General features: G+C 36.4%; 1 protein-coding gene across 5 annotated transcripts; it reads left to right on the top strand.

The window, feature by feature from the left end:
* Window positions 1-2,598: 2,598 nt before the first annotated feature.
* LOC113585448 (golgin subfamily A member 6-like protein 2) lies at window positions 2,599-18,456 on the top strand. 5 transcript variants are annotated; one of them, XM_027022944.2, is made up of 7 exons: window positions 2,599-2,952; window positions 3,868-3,981; window positions 13,570-13,598; window positions 13,779-13,857; window positions 14,322-14,390; window positions 14,481-15,430; window positions 16,163-18,456. In XM_027022944.2, the coding sequence occupies exons 1-7, from the start codon at window positions 2,910-2,912 to the stop codon at window positions 16,229-16,231; spliced, it is 1,353 nt and encodes a 450-aa protein (XP_026878745.2). In that variant the 5' UTR covers window positions 2,599-2,909; the 3' UTR covers window positions 16,232-18,456. The 5 variants fall into 5 exon arrangements, with proteins under 5 accessions (XP_026878745.2, XP_035390083.1, XP_026878746.2 ...); XM_035534190.1 differs by lacking the exon at window positions 3,868-3,981 and adding an exon at window positions 5,317-5,381 and having other exon boundaries at window positions 2,600-2,952; XM_027022943.2 differs by lacking the exon at window positions 2,599-2,952 and adding an exon at window positions 3,543-3,732.
* Window positions 18,457-19,162: the final 706 nt, after the last annotated feature.

Below are 19,162 nucleotides of genomic sequence, written 5' to 3'. Positions count from 1 at the left end.
CCACTGCTGCCTGTTCTGTAACAGGTTTTTAATTAGTCGTGTGAAGGGTGTTACCATTCTGAGGTGGTTTCTGAGAGTGCATTTACTCGTACACTAATAAAAAGGACAAAAGCAGATGTGGACAAAGGTTCAATGCATTTAAAAGCATAACTTTAACTAACGTTAAACTGACTCCAAATTGTAATGACACATTCTATTCTATGGGCCAGTGCCAGTTATTGGAAAGTGCTATGCATAACCAGTTTAACAAAGTTCCCTATCAGTAAATAGCCTGTTTTGTCAGAGGTTTACCATTTAGCCAGACAGATTTACTTTTGATATAATAAATGTGCACAGCAGTTATTGGAGAGACTTGATGCTTGTAACCTATAAAACTAAATCTGCTGCTTAAAAAATAGTTGGCTATAATAGTTGCAATCCAGAATACCAATCAATATTTTGTAGGTCATGTTTGAGATTTTGATCAAAAGCATGTTAAAACTTTTTTTATTGACTTCTTTCTTTCTCCACCAGTAGCCTACAAGTTCCTTAGTTCTCCTGTAATTTTCCTGTTGAATGTGAACTTTGCTTGGTGCAGTTACTCCCTAAATTGTTCCAAGAACTTTGTTGTACCCTGCTATTAGCCATCTGTTTATGGATATCATAGGAGTTCCATATTATAGGAGTTCAATCAAGGGCCACAAAGCTTATATACCACTGAATATGTATGTACAGATGTTATATGTTTACATTTACATAATTTCACATACACTCTTGTCCAGAGCAACTAAAATATTTACATTTACATTTGTCAGTATAACAGTTTGTGTGCACTATGGTAATCAAATGTATGACCTTGGTATTCCTAGCGCATTCCTCTACCTGCTCTTGGTTAGCTACAGGAGTACATTCCACATTTTATCAGAACATGAAATTCATGTTCTTTTCCAGTATGCTGCCTTGTATTTACTTCATGGTCATCCTTATGGCCCAATCAAGACCTGTGGGAAATAGATGGATAGTGACCACACCAGCAGGATGATAAAGTTAATCTGGGTCTCTTTCTACTTTTCTTCCATTCTTTCCTGTTTTCCCTTATTGCTCTTTCGAGCAAACTTGAAACTGAATGTCTCTGTGTTTCAAAGCCATTTTAAACATGTTCTTGTCTGCTTGGTCACTATTTCCAGATGAGAATACCTTACACAAATATGGGCTGTTCCATAAATTATTGTCTTAAGTGTGTTAGTGAGGCCCTGGAGAAGCAAGGAATTGAATCAACAAATGTCAATTTTAGCTTCCCAATTTGCAGAGAAATGAATGTGGTGTTATTGAGCAGATCTAATCCTGATCATAAATAAATAATGACAGTAGAAAAACAATGTAAAATCGAATACATATATGATATTAGCTTTGATATATGCAAAAAATGTGACAAACTGAAATGCAATGCTTTTATGTTGCACAGTCATTGCTTGATTTCTACTGTAAAAAAAAAAAGGATTTTATTTTTAATATTTAAATGCTGAATTCATATCAGAAGTGATTGTAACCATCTGAAAAGCAATCCATAATGCTGCATTGCCTTTCTATGATGCTAAGTATATCATTGTTTGTGTTTATTTTTAATTATATGTATTTAAAATATATATGTACATTATAGTCACCCTAGCAGTTCCCTGTGGACTGCACATGGCATTTGGCTATTTTAAAGAAGATTACAAAAATTCAGCTTGAAGGAAACTTCAAAGTGTGCAGGGAGTAGTGTAAAATGGTTTTTCACTATGCAGAAAGTTGACGAAGTTTTACCCACCAATCACAGTATGTCGCGTCAATGCCCTGCAACATCATGCAGTTGCTTTTTTTTTTTTTTTTTTTTTTTTTTTTTTTGTTTCTCTTGACAGCCAGGCAATTAGTTTGTATTGTAATTTGGCTAGACTGAATTGTAAATTTGTTTTGTGGCTGATTTGGCAACTTTGAGCAGTGTGTGTCTAGTCAAGATCTTTTCCACCAGAAGATCTTGATTAGACCCTCAATGATTGGTGAGTAAACTTTCATGTCAACTTTCTGCATAGTGATTAACTGTTTTACACTGTTCCCTGCACACTTTGAAGTTTCCTTCAAGCTGACTGTTTTTACTCCATATGGCTTGGAATCTTCCTTCAAATGGCCAAATTCCTTGTGCAGTCCACTTCCACATCATTGCTCGTTTTCAGGAAGAATATGAAATATCCAAAGCAATGGCACACAATTTAACTCTGTTGCTCTGATAATCAGCCATCAGTTCATAATCAGATCACACCAACAAACACAAATGTAATACTAGAAATGTGCATTTCCTGAAGAAAATGCAGACTGATTGCACAGTGTATGCAATTCCCAGGTACTTGCTATGGTTAATATGATGTCCCAGCTGGTTGCTAGGGTGTTACCAAGTGGTTATGGTCTTGTAGGAGCTCAGTGGTTAAAGTACAGAACTTGTAATTGAAAGGTTGCCAATTCAAGCCCCACCACTTGGGCACCACTATCTCCAATTACTCGAGTTGTATTCAGTCATAATTGTAAATTGCTTTGGATAAAAGTGTCAGCTTAATTCCATAAATGTAAATGGCTTGCTAGGGTGCTATCAAATGGTTGTTAGGGTGTCCCAGGTGGTTGCTAAGGTGTTGCTAGATGGTTGCTATGTTGTTGCTGGGTGGTTAAGTAGTTGCCATGGAGCCCCAGTTGCTTGATAAGCAGTAGTGTGTAACCAGTTCGAGTGGGCGTAGCTGTGTGTGAAGGTTTCGAACATTCCGCCGTTCATTGCCTACGCTGTAACAGGAGTACAAGATGAATACGTATTTCCAGATCAGACCGAACATTGCTTTGCGCAATGATTAAAAGGCCTAATACTAACGCTTCCCTGCACCATTGATGGAAATACAGTAAACACTATGGAGTTATATGAAGTAAGCAAAGATGTGAATAGCATTTATGGTAAGTGAAATGCAAGTGAAATGAAATGAAATGAAATGGTAAGTGAAATATAGTTGAGTTGCTTTTCAAGTTGACTTAGGCTACATAAATTGCCTGTTCTCAATTGGCCTAAAATCCGATAAATTGGCTTTTCGGTGCCTCGTTTTTTGCACATCACAAATGATGCTAATTTCTGTATTTCATTTAAGGCGTTTTACTATCATAGTTGCTTTAAGATCTGGCGTGGATTCTACTAGGCCTAAAGAACTTTCTTTTTTTTTTTTTTTAAGTCCAGCTTTTTTAAAAAAATATATTTTTAAAAATATCCGAAGTAATAAAAACACTTACGAGTTCTCCGAAACGGTCCACGATGTTCTGTAACGCCAAGTGTGCAATAGGTCATTAATTAGACATGCATTTTTGAAAGCAAAAACGTCGAGAATATTTTTTACGCTTTTTTTAAACATCGTTTTAAAAAAGATCAAAGCCCTAGTCAGAGTGGAGCTATAATTTTATTTCTCTACCAAGAAGTATTTGCTGTCCAGAGCTCATAGGCCACACTTTCCCTACGTCACCGGCGATTTCATAACCTGAAATTGTTTAGTTAAAAGTAGCTGAGATGGTGCTTAAGATATGTCTTTTTGAGGTGTCATAGGCATTTGACCGGAATGACGATTGCAAAACAAGAAAACCGTTTGGCCGGGTGCACAGCAGTGCTCCAGTACAATCACTTAGTGGACAGCCCCACCTCCTTGGATATCACGCCCCCAAAAGCTCATAATTTGTATACAAGGACAGATGGTACGCATATCAGTCAAGAACACCGCCTATGATATTACAGATAAACCAGGTCTTTCGTGGTGAGTGTGGTTGAAAGATATCGCGTTATCTTAAACCAAAAATAATCAGCCGCTCTTCTTCGCTACGCGAACACAGATGCCTGGCCGTTTTTAGGAAACCAGCCAGATCTCTTAAGGTTACTCTCCTCAAGGCCTATGCGTTCGTATATGGTGGTCGTCTTTTTGACGACATTGTGGATATTCATAGGAGGTAAGGAACCTTCTTTATCTTTTAGTCTTTAATCTGGATATTATTTTAAGCAAATGTCTTGATACTGAGACATGGATTTGTCGCAGTCCAGAGAGAGAGAGAGAGAGTATATATGTGTATGTATGAGAGCTAGAGATAGATGTATAGAAGAGAGGTAGATATATATAAAACAGATATAGAGAGATAGATGTATAGATGTGTGTGTGTGTATATATATATATATATATATATATATATATATATATATATATATATATATATATATATACACACATCTATACATCTATATATCTATATATATATATATTTTTTTATTTATTTATTTTTTCTCTCAATCTATCTATCTATATATTTATTTCTCTATCTCTATATCTCTGTCTCTCTCTCTCTGTGTATATATATCTATATCCCTCTATCTCTCTCTCTCTCTCTCTATATATATATATATATATATATATATATATATATATATATATATATATATATATATATATATATATATCTATCTATATCCCTCTATCTCTCTCTCTATATATATATATATATATAGAGAGAGAGAGAGAGAGAGAGAGAGAGAGAGAGAGAGAGAGAGATAGATAGATATCTCTCTCTATATAGATATCTATATATATATAGAGAGAGAGATGGAGAGAGAGAGAGATATAGAGATAGAGATATATATATAGAAAGATATAATATATATATAGAGATATAGATATATATATATATATATATATATATATATATATATATATATATATATATATATATATATATAGAGAGAGAGATAGAGGGATATAGATATATATATATATATATATATATATATATATATATATATATATATAGAGAGAGAGAGAGAGAGATAGAGGGATATAGATATATATACACAGAGAGAGAGAGACAGAGATATAGAGATAGAGAAATAAATATATAGATAGATTGAGAGAAAAAATAAATAAATAAATAAATATATATATATATATATATATATATATATATATATATATATATATATATATATATATATATATATGCATATATATGCACTTACACAAAAAATCTTACTGATATGCGTGTATTTATTCTATTTATTACGTCCCTAGTTTTTGAAGAAAGCCCAAAGTGTCTTCATGTCTTCTAAGTGATTTATACACCTCAGAGCCAAGCAAAAATAACTACCATGGTACAGTTAGGTTCGATATTCAGCAGATATTCACATTTCGCCCCTCCGCTGGCTCGCAAACAACATCCTAAAATCTCTGAAATTACATTTTATAAATCATGGTGGAACAGAGAACAAACTACAATCATCATATTTTATCAAAATTGCAGATCTTTACAGTTTGCCGAGTACATCAACCAAAATCGTTGAATCGTTGCAGCAGGCGCCGAAGATGGTAAGAGATCGTATATAAAATACGGACACTTAAAAATCAAATCAAAGCAAATCAAAACTTATTCATATAGTGTTTTTTTTTTACAACAGATGTCACAAAGCAGCTTTACAAATGTCCAAGTCTGAGCCACACTGAGCAAGCCAAGTGCGACAGTGGCAAGGGAAAAACTCCCTAGAGCATGAGGAAGAGACCTTGAGAAGAACCAAAACTCAAAGGGGGGGCAACAGTCACCACAATAATAACAATGTTAAGAGATAAATAAATAAATAAATAAATTGGGGAAAAAAAAGCAATTAATATCTAGTCCATTTTCCTAGAGGTCATAGTCTTGTCCCGATGGTGTACAGGTGTCTGAATCCCATCCCACAAGAGAATGTCCATTAAGGACAACAGAGAGTAGTTGGCTAAGGTGGCGGTGTGGTGGCCTACAGCAGGGGACATCAGATAGCCATGGCAGCTGAGATGGGTTGAGGCTCAGTAGCATCTTAATATCAGGGATTGGTGTACCTTGGCAGAAAGAGAGAATAGATTATTAGGCATGACCATGTACGAGGGTATGTAAATTAGGGAACTATAATGTGCAAAGATGGACTCTGGCAGATCTAGCTATGGCAGCACAGCTAAAAAATATAGAGTCAGAAGGAAACACAGGCATGAGTGCACCCTGGAACATCAGCACTCCGCTGCTCTTAGTTAACAAACTGGAGTGACAAAAGAGAGATGACAGCATCATAACATCCCAGTTTACCATAGCGCTCAATGCCCATGGACCCCCAGATCTAAACCTTTACCTAAGATGGGGAGTAGTTAATAAAATGCCTGAGTGTACCGATAGGTTTTAGCCTAGCCTTAAATATTGGGACTGTGTCTGAATCTCAAACATTTAAAGGAATTGTGGGAACTTTATAGGAATTGGCACTGCTCACTGCTGTGGAGGAAAAATTAATAGGACTCGAGCCAGATGTGCAGATGAGCAAGCTTTATTGGTTCTGTCCCTTATGCATCAAGGGAGAGAAGCCTCAAACTTCTCTCTCACATGAGTTCATATACCCCCACCATTCCCCGTTGTTCTCTCATGAGCTAATCTCGTGACTCCAGGTGCCAGGCCTCTCAACCGTCCTTGAACATTCTTTCCTGCTAAAAACAAGTTGTTACTCCCTGCTGCTGCACCCCTGCCCAGCAACAGTTAAGCGATAACTGTCATACTCCATCACTTCTCTATTCACCTTTCTTGCAGACTGGTCGAGATGAAGGCAAAGGTCACATAAAGGTCACATATTCCTTAGTCCTCCTATAAGCAAGCATTAAGCATTTTCCCTCACAACTGCATTAGATTTTCTTATTCTTGGTACTAGTAAAGATCCTGCAGCTTTTGATCTAAGCAGACGTGGTGGATTGTAATGTACTAGGAGTCCTCTAATGTACTGTGGGTCAATTCAGTGATTTGTAGGTCATTAGAAGTATTTTATAATCAATACAGAATTTTACTTGGAGCCAATGTAAAGTAGCTAAGATAGGAGTGATGTTATCAAATTATCTAGTTTTAGTAAGAACTCTGGCTGCTGCATTTTGAGCTGGCTGGAGTTTGTCTAAGCACTTAATGGTACAGCCAGATAGTAAGGCATTACAGTAGTCCAATCTTGAAGTGATAAATGCATGGGCTAGCTTTTCTGCATCATGTGAGGAGAGCATGTTCCTAATGTTCCTAAGAAAGGCAGTCCTAGAAATATTATTTATACAAGCTTCAAATGAGAGACTGGGATCTATAATAACTCCAAGATCTTTAACTTTTAGAGAATATGTGATTGGGAGACCACTGAGGTTCATTGAGTAATTAGAGAGTGAGAACCTTGCTGTCTCTGGCTTAATAGAAGCCCCTCTGTTTTGTCAGGATTAAGTGAGAGAAAGTTCCTCAACATCCAGTGTCTGATGTCCTTTATGCATTTGTCAGTAATACTAAGATGAAATATGTTCTCTGGTTTGGAATATAGTTGAGTATCATCAGTGTAGCAGTGGAAATAGCACAGTGTTTACGTATAATGTCACCTAGAGGTAGCATATATAAAGAAACAAGTAAAGGCTGTAGAACAGATTCTTGTGGGACACCATAGCTAACCTTGTTGTATGCTGATAAGTCTCCATTTATGTTAACAAACTGGTAGAGACCAGTTAGATAAGATTTAAACCAGGAAAGAGCTATTCCCCTAATCCCAACAACATTTCTGAGTCCATCTAGTAAAATGTTGTGATCAATAGTGTCAAATGCTGCACTCAAATCAAGCAATATAAGTAAAGAAACATAACCCTGGTCAGAAGCCAACAACAAGTCATTAACTACTTTAATCAGTGCTGTCTTCACACTATAATTAAGCCTAAACCCTGACTGAAAGACTTCATGTATCTGTTTCTGATTTAGCTATGAGCTGCTGAGCTATAGCTTTTTCTAGGATCTTGGAAATAAATGGAAGGTTTGAGATTGCCCTGTAGTTTGACAGCTCACATGTGTCAAGGTTAGATTTTTTGATAAGTGGTCTGATTACTGCTAATTTGAATGATTTAGAAACATAGCCAAGGTTTAAGGAGGAGTTTATTAAATTTAGTAAAGGTTCAATTACTTCAGGTAGGATTTCCTTAAGAAAGTGTGTTGGCAGTGAATCTAGTAAGCAAGTGGAGAATTTTGAGCACTAGATCAGAGATGTAAGTTCTGGCTCTTGGATCGGTGTAAAGGATTCTAGAGTTATTTTTGGCTTGGTTGTTCTGATCTATAAGTAGCTGCTTGATGTCATGTTAATATTCTTGTTAATACTCTTAATGTTATCTCTAATTTTCTCATTAAAGAAATTCATGAATTCATTATTACTGTGTGATATTGTAATCTGAGTATTGGTGTCAATTTTATTCTGAGTTAGATGTGCAATTGTACTAAAAAGAAATCTAGAATTATTTTTGTTATTTTCTATTAGGGTTGAGAGATAAGCTGTTCGATCAGTAATAAGTGCTTTTCTATACTTGAAAAGGCTCTCCTTCCATGCAAGCTGGAAGACTACCAGCTTGGTGTGGTGCCATTTATGTACTATTTTTCGATTGTTTTGTTTTAAATTGTGAATGTGATCATTATACCATGGTACTAAATTTTTGTCCATGTTTTTTTTTTTATTCTTAAGTGGCACAACATCATTGAGTGTGCAATGGCATACTCAGTCTAAGTATTCAGTTATTTGATCAAGTTCCGTGGGTTTTGAGGGTATCCCAGTTGTAAAAGATAAGTCTGTCAGATTCACAATAAATCTACGTACTGTGGCAGACGTGATCGTGTGTCTGGTATGATAGCGAGGCAAGGTTATTATATTGTGGTTTATATGTAGTTAAAATGAAATTAGGGAATGGTCTGAAGTGGCATCCAACTGGGGTAGTATAACTATGTCCACACCATATGTCAGTACTAAGTCAAGCATATGTCCATCAGAATGTATGGGTTCTCTTATACATTGGGTGAGACAAATTGATTCTAATATAGAATTAAAGGCCTATCTCAGAGGGTCTTGGGTACTATCAAAGTGAATATTGAAATCACCAACAATAATGGCTCTTTCTACTAGATTGACTAGATTAGAGAGGAAATCTCCAAATTCATGAATAAATTCTGAGTAGGGTCTCGGTGGCCTGTAGATGCCAATTAGTGGTAGAGGCAGGGTGGGCTTCTTATCACTGGCTACATCATTATTGCTAGTAAAAATAATTTCAGTGGACTCGAAATATTAACCAGTTTTCTGGTTTATGCCTAATGTGTCATTATAAATAACTACAATGCCACCTCCATGGCCAGTTAGACGAGAGCAGTGTACATGGCTGTAGCCACTTCATTTAAAGCTATGTATTTATTTGGCTTGATCCAGGTTTCTGTTAGACAAAGTACATTAAATCTATGATTTGTTAGGATTTCATTTATCATGAGTGCTTTAGATGTTAGGGATCTAACATTTAGTAAACCCGGCTTTAGATAAAAGGTGCAGGCAGTGTTCTGTGGATCAGTTATTTCAATAATAATTAGGTTAAGACTTGTTTTTCCTAATTTTCTGTATTTCTGCTTAGCTCAGGGAACAGACACAGTGTCAATATGATAAACCTGGGGTGACATCTTGTAGTAATCAGCAGACAGTTGGCTTTGCCTTTTTGTTTGCTGCCTAGCCTCCGCTCTGGGTTGTCATAGGTTAACTAGTTCTGTTTTAAGACTATGGTTATGTTACAGGAAAGGTGAGCAGCACCCTCCCTGCCCTAAAAAGCCAAGCTTGCCCTCAAATGAGTTCCAATTATCTATAAACCATACATTGTTTTGTGAGCACCACTTGGACCTCCAGCAGTTCAACGAAGATAACTGACTGTATGTTATATCGCCATACCACATTGCTTTTGCTAATTGACACACCTCTTTAATATTATTTTTAGTAGTCTTAAAAATGTAAATTAAAAATGTAGATTCAGTAATCTTAAAAATGTAAATTGCTATTGTGACACATCCATATGACCTACCAAACTAAAATCACTTGTTGTGCACAGAGACACATCTGATAAGCATAGTAGAACTTTTTGATTGGTAAAATATGTCTTGGTTGAAATTAATGATTTTTAAAAAATATATAATTTAGTTATCAATTTTAACAAATTTATAGTCAGAATATATTTATTTTAATTTTGCACAGCCTTTGGCAGTTTGAGCTTAATGTAGACTGGATAAAACTTTGTTATTTTTATGACTTATTTAAATAAACAATTTATTACATGGATGTGTCTCATTCATTACATTTACATTTACAGTGCCACGATTGGCCCCTCCCTAGCATCCTGTCATTGTGGTTACCCTGTCTCATGTCTTTATTTTGCTTTGTTAACCTTGTTATGTCTGGTTTAATTCTCATTATACCATGTATTTAAACAATGTGTTTTTCCCTGTTAGTTTGCTGATCATTTGTGATTCCATGCCTCTTTCGTATGTGCTCTACATGTGATATTTGTTAACCCATGCCTTGTTCATTGTTGCTTGTGTTAGTTGTTCTCACTGCTTGTGTTCATATTGCTTCTAGTGTTGTCATGTTGTATCTTATTTACATTTTTGTCTCCGTATTGTTCCCTGTTACTATGTTTCCCTGAGCTCTCCGTGTTAGCTCTCTGACCCTGGACTGTGATTACAACTCTGATTATGGATTTGCCCCTAATAAATATTGCTCTTCTCAGCGTATTTTCCACCATGTGATCGCTCCACATTACATACAGCATTTGGCAGATGCTCTTATCCAGAGCGACTTACAAAAGTGCTTTGTAATTTACTCATAGGATGTACCCTTGCCAGTACAGTAAGTTAGAGTTCAAGATACCATTGAACTAAAATGCTGATGAAATAAAGAGATCAATGCTGATTCTTACATGTGCAAAACAAATAAGCTGTGTCTCATACAACAATAAATGCAATAAACAATACTCTAGAGTTGTGGCCAAAAGTTTTTGTGACTGACACAAGTTTTTGTTTTCACAATGTTTACTGCCTCAGTTTTTTTTAGATCCTTTTGTCATATGTTCATATGGTATAGTGAAGTACAATTATAAGCATTTCATAAGTTTTTAAAAACCATTTATTCACAAATACACTCAGTTTAAGCAAAGACTTAATATTTACAGTGTAAATAAGACTTCTGCAATTCACCTTGGCATGCTGGATCTCAGCTTCTAGGCAAAATCTTGACTGATAGCAACCCATTCTTACCTAATCAGTGCTTGGAGTTGATCACAGTTTCTGTATTTGTTTGGCCACCCTCTTTTTAAGGATTGACCACAGGTTCTCAATAGGATTGCGATCTGGGGACTTTCCTGGTCATGGATCCAAACTTTCAATGTTTTGTTCATTGAGCCACTTGGTTTTGCCTTGTGACATGGTGCTCCGTCATGCTGGAAAAACCATTGTTCATCACCAAATTGCTCCTGGATTGTTGGGAGAAGCTGCTGTTGGAGGATGTTTTGATACCATTCCTTATTCATGCCAGTGTTCTTAGGTAAAAGTTTTAGCAAACCCACTCCCTTAGATGACAACCAACCCCACACATGAATGGTCTCAGGATGCCTCACTATTGGCATGACACGGAACTCATGGTAGAGCTCAGCTTTTCTTCTCCACACAATCATTTGTCCAGATGTCCCAAAAAGTCTGAAGGGGGCTTCATCAGAGAAAATAACTTTACTCTGCAGTTCAATCCCTATACTTCCTGTAGAATGTCAGTCTGTCCTTGATGTCTTTCTTGGAGAGAAGTGGCTTCATTGCTGCCCTCCTTGACACCAAGCCATCCTCCAAAAGCCTTCGTGTCACTGTGCATACAGATGCACTCACACCTGCCTTCTGCCATTCCTGATCAAACACTGCAGTGGTGGCTCCCCTTGTGTGTGTATGTAACTATACACTATATACAGTATATAGCATTTTTTCTAAACCAAAGATGTGTGAGATGTGTCTAAGCAAATGGGTTTTTATTGCAGCTTTATTAGGAACAATCTGACTGTCATAGTCATCAGAGGCAGTGGGATAGGTTTGAGGAGCTGGTCAGCAGCAGAGTCCGGCTGAGCAGGAGAGAGGGACCCCTGGAGGAGCAGGACATGTGGAAGCAGTTGGAACCAAAAAGTTCATTTACATCACAAGAGTGCTCAAATCTACTCTTAAAGATCTACAACCCAGCAGGGTTTTCCATCACACCAGACTTCATTCAGATGCTCCTAAAGACCTTGATCAACTGTATGTTGTAAAGTATGTTGGATTAGGGCTGGAGTTAAACTCTCCACAGTACAAGATCAATAGAAACAGCGTTGGGCAGCAGATATGGTGGATTGTGACTAGAAAAAAGGTAGTTACTGTTTTTAAAATAAAGGTCTTGTAGTGTTGTGAGATGTGTCTTAATAAACTAAAATTGATTTTATCAGTGTGCCATATGGATGTTTGACTGAAGCAATGTATTATATTAAAAAAATCGTTAAAATTCAACTGAGCCATATTTACCAAACTAAAGGTTGTAGTGTATTTATCAGATGTGCCTCTGAACACTACAAATGATTTCAGTCATATGGATGTTTTACTGCAGCAATTATTAAATAAAAAATAACTTCCACTGAGGCATATATTACCAAACGAAAGGTTGTAGTATGTTTATCGGATGTGTTTCTGGACAATGCAAGTAATTTTTGATCTGTATGTCATACGGATGTTTCACAGTAGCAATTTATTGTTTATTAACATTCACTACATCCATGTTTAGAATGTCTAAAGTGCTAAAAATGTTCGTCGGTTAAAAGAAAGGTGCTGAGGTTACTAATTTATTTTCAGCTAATTTCTGCTATTCAGTAGGTTTAAAGTCTTTATAACTAACAGCAACAAGCTCCTTATCGCGCTGCATGTTTTACGTTTTTTCAAGTGTTCGCACTTTATAGACTGTCCCTTACACGTGCGGCAGCGATTCCAGCTATTTTGGTCAGTGTACTCTAAAGATCTAAAGATCGGAAATTCTGACAAAATATAACTGCAGTTTGTTCTCTGTTCTGGAGCTGCGAAACGCTGAATATCGACTAGCTTTACCGAGCTCACGACTGCTACCAAATACCATCTCTAATTCGACAGTTTTTATACCATTTAGATAGAACAAACTAGACGTGAATGTCTGAAACTTTTAAATGACAGCCGTGCCGATGATTTCCTATGCGTATTGCAACAATAGAACTATTGAACAACAATGGAATTGTGGGTGACAATTGGAATTGTAGGCGCGCATAAAAAGCGCGCGTAAAAATAAAACGCAAAGCCAAAAAATTAAGGATTGGCGACTGCGCTGCTGTTTCAGTAGGCTTATACGTGGCATTTCTTAATTTGTTTACTTAGTTTTAAGGTAAATTTCTTAACTGTGTATCTTATGATAACCAGAAACTGGCAAGTTTGTACAAAAGCACATGCAGACTGCAAGGTTTGAAGCCCAATTGGTTGACATGTTCTTATAGTAAAGGCGTTACACCTCGTCTCGCGCAAAAGACGCGTCAAGACGTGTACATGAGTAACAAATTTACTTTAATTTTTTTACTTGTAAGAAAGAGAAAGAGGCTAGGGTTACATATTATTTGTTACTGGCATTTTCTTTTTAAATATCTCTCTCTCATTTCACAGTGGGATGTCTACCAGTAATGAACATAAAGGTTAGAAACATAAGTATTTTTTTCTCAATAAAATATTTGATCATGTTGTCAACTGCATTTAATCTAGCATATTCCCTGGATAGTTTTGAGATGCAGTATACTATGCTAATACGATTTAATGAAAGTTAGTTATAAATACCTGAAACATAGATGTATACACGTATGTCTGTCTGTCTTCAGAACAGCAACTGTCTGGAAGATGCTAGTATGAGGGCAAATGCGAACTTGCCACTGCCAGGTTGTGATGGACAAGTGAGAGGTAAAGTTCTGACTCCTACTTATTTAAATATAAGTATCATTTGCTTTGTAAAGTATAACAGTAGTAGTAGCGCTACTGCCGCAGACTATAAGTGAGCACATTTCACATTAAACTGCAGACTGCGAACAATTATTTTTCTTCCAGCCTTTGTCTTTTCTTTCTTTCTTTCTTTCTTTCTTTCTTTCTTTCTTTCTTTCTTTCTTTCTTTCTTTCTTTCTTTCTTTCTTTCTTTCTTTCTTTCCCTTTTACCTTGAATCATCCAGGATAGTTAACTGAGAACACATTGCTTTTTATGATAAAAAGCAAACATGCTGTACCAGTCAGTTACGTTGTAGGGGGTCATCATTAAATAAATCTCTGTAAACTGATGTTTTTGAACAATAGCATGTAGTTAGGCTTTTTAGGATTGCATTAAACTTGTATAATATACATGAATATGTGTGTGTGCTTGTGTGTATTTTAAGATAAGGTTTTGACTGCTGAACAGAGGCATGAGGGTCTACTGAGAGAGCTACAGGACTTGGCAGAACCTGGTCAGTGAAACACACACACACACACACACACACCACCATATCCTGTCTCAACAAACCTCATTCTCAAAGATCACTTTGTTGTTTTCTCAGAGAGGCAAAGGGAGAGGCATTATGCTCGAGAAACAAGAGATTTTGACAAGAGTGACACAGATGATGAGAATAACTTGCAGTCTAAGGTAGATGAAACAGAGGGGAGAACAACGAAAGAGGAAGATGATGGCTGGGCATGGGGTCAGGAGGGGATGCAAAACAGGGATGAAGCTAGGATGAAGGAAGAGAAAAGAGGAGCCAAGCAGACTAAGAGAGAGCTAGAGGAACTTCTGGCTAAGGAGATCCAGAAGAAAGAAAACTCAAAAAGGCATAGTGGAGAACTTGAGGAGGAGAACCTCAGGGAGGAGCCTAAGGAGAAACAATATGAGGCAGCCAAGAAGATGGAGCATTGGAAATCAGTGAGAAGGGCTCAGGAGGTGGTGAAAGAGGAGGAGGGAGAGAAAGGTGAAATGGAGGAGGAGAAAAAAAGGGCGGATGAAAAACATGAGGAGGCAAAAAAGAGTGAGAAGGACAAAAGGGAGGGGACAAAGATGGAGAGGAGGAATGAGGTGAGAGAGAATGTGGCAGAGTTGCTGGCTGAAAAGGAGAGAGTGGAACAAGAGCTGGAAGCCCTTATGTGGCAAGAGCAGGAAGGTGGAATGAAGGTGGTGGACAAGGAGAAACAGAGGGAGGAGAAAGAAGAAGAACTACAGGAGCTGCTCAGGAAGATGAAGATAGTGCAGGAAGAGAGGAGAATAGTGATCGAAGACACAGTGGGGAGAGATCAAGAGGTAATGACAGAGCAGGAGACAGAAGGAGACAAAGATGGAAAGAGTAAGAAAGATGGAGGGGGACGGGTGGTGGAGGGAGACAACAGAGAGTTGAAGAAGCAGAAGAGGGAGATGGAGAAAGCCAGTGATGAGAGGACGCGGCAGTTTGAGAGCGAGAGACACACAGACACGGAGCAAGAGGAAGGAAAGGTGGAGGAGGAAGAACAACTTCGAGTTGAGGTATCTTACATTTGGTGCATGAGAAATCTGTTTAGCTTTTTCTTTTTAAACCATAAAAAATATAATGGAACCAATACAATGCTTTACATATATAATCCCAATTACATATATAATCCCAGTTATATATATACAATCCAAATTCCAAAAAGTTGTGATGGTATGAAATATGCCATTGAAACAAAAAAGAGTGACTTGTAAAGTGTTTATTGACTGAGATAAAACAAATGTAGAAGTGCTTTTCTGCGTTTTATGCACTGAGATTTGAACATATTTCTGGAATCTTTTCATTATATTTTATACTTTAGAGGGTGAAATGCCCAAAATCCTATTGATTTTTTCTCTGTGGATCATTGTTGTCAAAGTGCTGGATTGTTGATGCTGATGCATCTGTTGGCATATTGGTGAGCTTCAACCCGTTTGTTCTTGAAGCACTTGGTCTTTCTTTGAGGCTCCTTATATACTACAACATGGTTGCTTCATCTGTTTAACATCACCTGTTTCATCTCACCTTGTTACACGTGGTCATTTATTCTAAACTGCCCCATTCGAATATTTTTGGAATGTGTTGCATGTATCTGTTTCAAATTAAAATCTTTAAAAAAAATGTAGTTGATTATGTAAAATTTGAAATATATACTGTTTTTATTTGAATATGGGTTAAAGTAAATTTACATGACTGCTTTCTGTGATTGTTTATTTGCATGTCATTGACTTGAATGTGTGTGCTTCCAGGATCTGACTGAGATTGAAGCAAAGCTGAGAAGAGTGGTTGCAGAGCTGAAGGAACTCCGTAGGGGTTAAACACAGACACACACATACACGCAAGATACAAGCCATAACACAGCTGTTCTGTGTAATAATCACACTCCTTTCTCTAATGACTCAGAACATCCAGAGTTGTTGCTTAGTGTTCTTATCGTGTGTGTGTGTGTGTCTGTGTGTGTGTGTGTGTGCATGTGCAGGTGTGTAAACTCCGTTAAACTCCAAAACTAAATTTTAATGGTTTCCATATAGAATCAAACAATTTCAGTCACCGTAAATAAAATAAATATCAATAATTCTGTGTGTATAATTCAGCACCTTTTTCAAATACATTACCGATAATGATTATGGTGTAGATCAAACAGGTTAATAGCCTACTAATAATAAATAAGGGTTTGTAATTGTTTATAAAATATTCAATTATAGTTTAATTTAGTTGTCAATTATTTATAGAAGTGAGTTGTGTAAATAAAGTCAATATGTAGAATTTGATAACAATGTAATAATGTCTGTAGTGAGGAGTGAACTTAATGTAAACTATCTGATATGAGTGTTGTAGCTAGAATTTCTATATGCTGTTGTATAATGAATGAGTATCTGGCTTTAACACTGTTAGAATGCATTCAGACTGTTAAATTTTTTTTTGATGGCTTTCACAGGGAGCATGGGTGACTTTGTACCTGAGAGTGTGTGAAAGTTTGTTTGATCTTTGTCGTTTCTGCTATCCTATGTTCCCAACAAAACTATTATCACAGTCCTCTCAGAACCAATGTTGCTCACGCTCATAAAATAAAAGTCCTGCATGTTTTTATGTGACCTAGGTAGTTTCACAAATTAACTCTACCTGCTGGCTTACTTTATAAAGTCAAGCAAGTGGAGTGAAATCCTGGGGAGGACCTTTATTTTATGAACATGAGCTAAACACCTCTGCTAAGAGCTAATTCCGCCACGGAGGAAAAGGCTGTATAGACAGCTCCTAAGCCATTACACACACACACACACACACACACACACACACACACACACACACACACACACACACACACACAATCAGATCCTATGAAATATTGTTTATCTGTGTTTAGATCAGTAATTTATCTGTTCATGTCTTTGATTTATTTTGTGTAACCTAAAACTAAGCAATGCCACTGTGCAGTAGGGTCAGTCTAATCTGAAGAGCAGTTCCCTGTGTGGGAAAAATGAAAACAATGCACTTTTTTTTGTTACTGTTATAGTGTTGGATTTCTTGCGTGGAAGAAATTCTGGTTTGCAATAAGTGATATCAAAAAGAAAAATATATTTAATGCACAAACCATGTACATTAATGTACAACACACTTTGAAATGAAGGAGCATTCATTCCAAGACAAAATGATTCCTAAGACAAAAAAGTTTAATCAATGTATCTCCATAAAAATACCAGGATAAACCTAAATTAAACAATAGGAAGTATATCTATGGTAATATAATGAATGTATTTAATAAGATAAAAATGCACATGTAAAGACTTCACCTGATATGTATTATTATTATGTGTTATTATATGTGTTGTTATTATAATTTTTTAAATCAAAACAATCAACATACTGTAATGGAGGCAATATTTTATATTAACAACAACATAGATGGGCTCATCCTCCTGTTGATAACTGATGATATCATTATTTTAATAACCTACTTCTAAAAATATTCAGCAGAATGTTAAAAATGGACTTTTGTGATTGAGAAGCCATAGTGGTTCAGTGTTGTGGTCATGTCCTGTGTCTTGGTCTCTGTGTTTCTGAGCTCTGAGGGCACTTGGAAGCTCTTACTGAAACTCTAGGCTAAAGTCTAGAACAAATGTAGAGGTTACAGACTAGACCCAGCTTCATTTTCTCTGTGTTTGACGAGATCTGATTGATTTGAGACCAGTTTACAAATTCTTATTTAATGGTTAATGCTAGTATTCACACTGGATTAGACTTACTGAGTCCCTGTTCTGAAGTGACACCTACATCTGGTATTGAGTAGAGCTAATCTGATGATAAGTATTGTAAATGATGAATGACCTGTATTTGAAACCTGCTCTCCTTTCTGAAAAGGGGGCAATAGTAGTGGGCTATGAGGAATCCATGTTAATCAGTCAGTCAATCAATCAATCAATCATACAGTCAGTCTTTTTTGTGCAGGAGAGGCTGGAATTTTGATTTTCAATTTTAGCTGGAGTTGCAAATGGGTGTGCAATTGCTGAGTGATCAATAAAAACACATTTAAGATGTGAACATGGAAGCAGTCTCTTTTGATCTATGTCTGTGTTTCAGTTAGAGCTACACAATACATCATTTTTTAATGATTATCACAATATAGACCTCTACAACAGCTGTCTAAAACAGTAGCTATATGATTCAAAATGTAGTCAGCTGGATTTTTAGTAACCAGCAATATGTGTATGAAGTTCTGATCTGAACAGGAAGTAATTAATAAAAGCTCATCAGTAAAGGAAAGTGTAACTAATCACATCAAGCAAATCTTCTACTACAATGTAGCATTCACTTTGGGCAAGTTGTTGTTAGCATTCTATTAAAATGCAAAAAGAAAAAAACCTATTAGCACTTAGTTTGGTGCGTCCATATTACCACAGCAGAATGTCCTTTTACACGTGTGTTCAAAAGCCTTTTGTAGATACACAAACTGGTGTGAATACTTTTTATTTGTACTATATGTCTTATTTTACATAGTCCTAAATCTAGGCACTTTTCTATAATTTACACATAATTATTCTATTTTGTACAACACACACCTACATATTTGTCCTTTAATATTTTTCCTTTATATTCAGCTACATAAATAAGTAAGTAAAGTAAATAAGTAAATCTAGTAATAAGTATGTTTTGCATAGAGCCTGACTATAATGCAGGGTGTATCACACTTCCTAAAATTAACCAGAGTGCCTCATTGAATGATGCATCCCATAGACTCAATTATTATTTAC

Source organism: Electrophorus electricus, chromosome 15 (genome assembly GCF_013358815.1).
Source record: "Electrophorus electricus isolate fEleEle1 chromosome 15, fEleEle1.pri, whole genome shotgun sequence".
In the NCBI taxonomy this organism is placed as follows: Eukaryota; Metazoa; Chordata; class Actinopteri; order Gymnotiformes; family Gymnotidae; genus Electrophorus; species Electrophorus electricus.
Note: the sequence above shows the minus strand (reverse complement) of the source record. Positions and strands in the feature narration are given on the sequence as shown.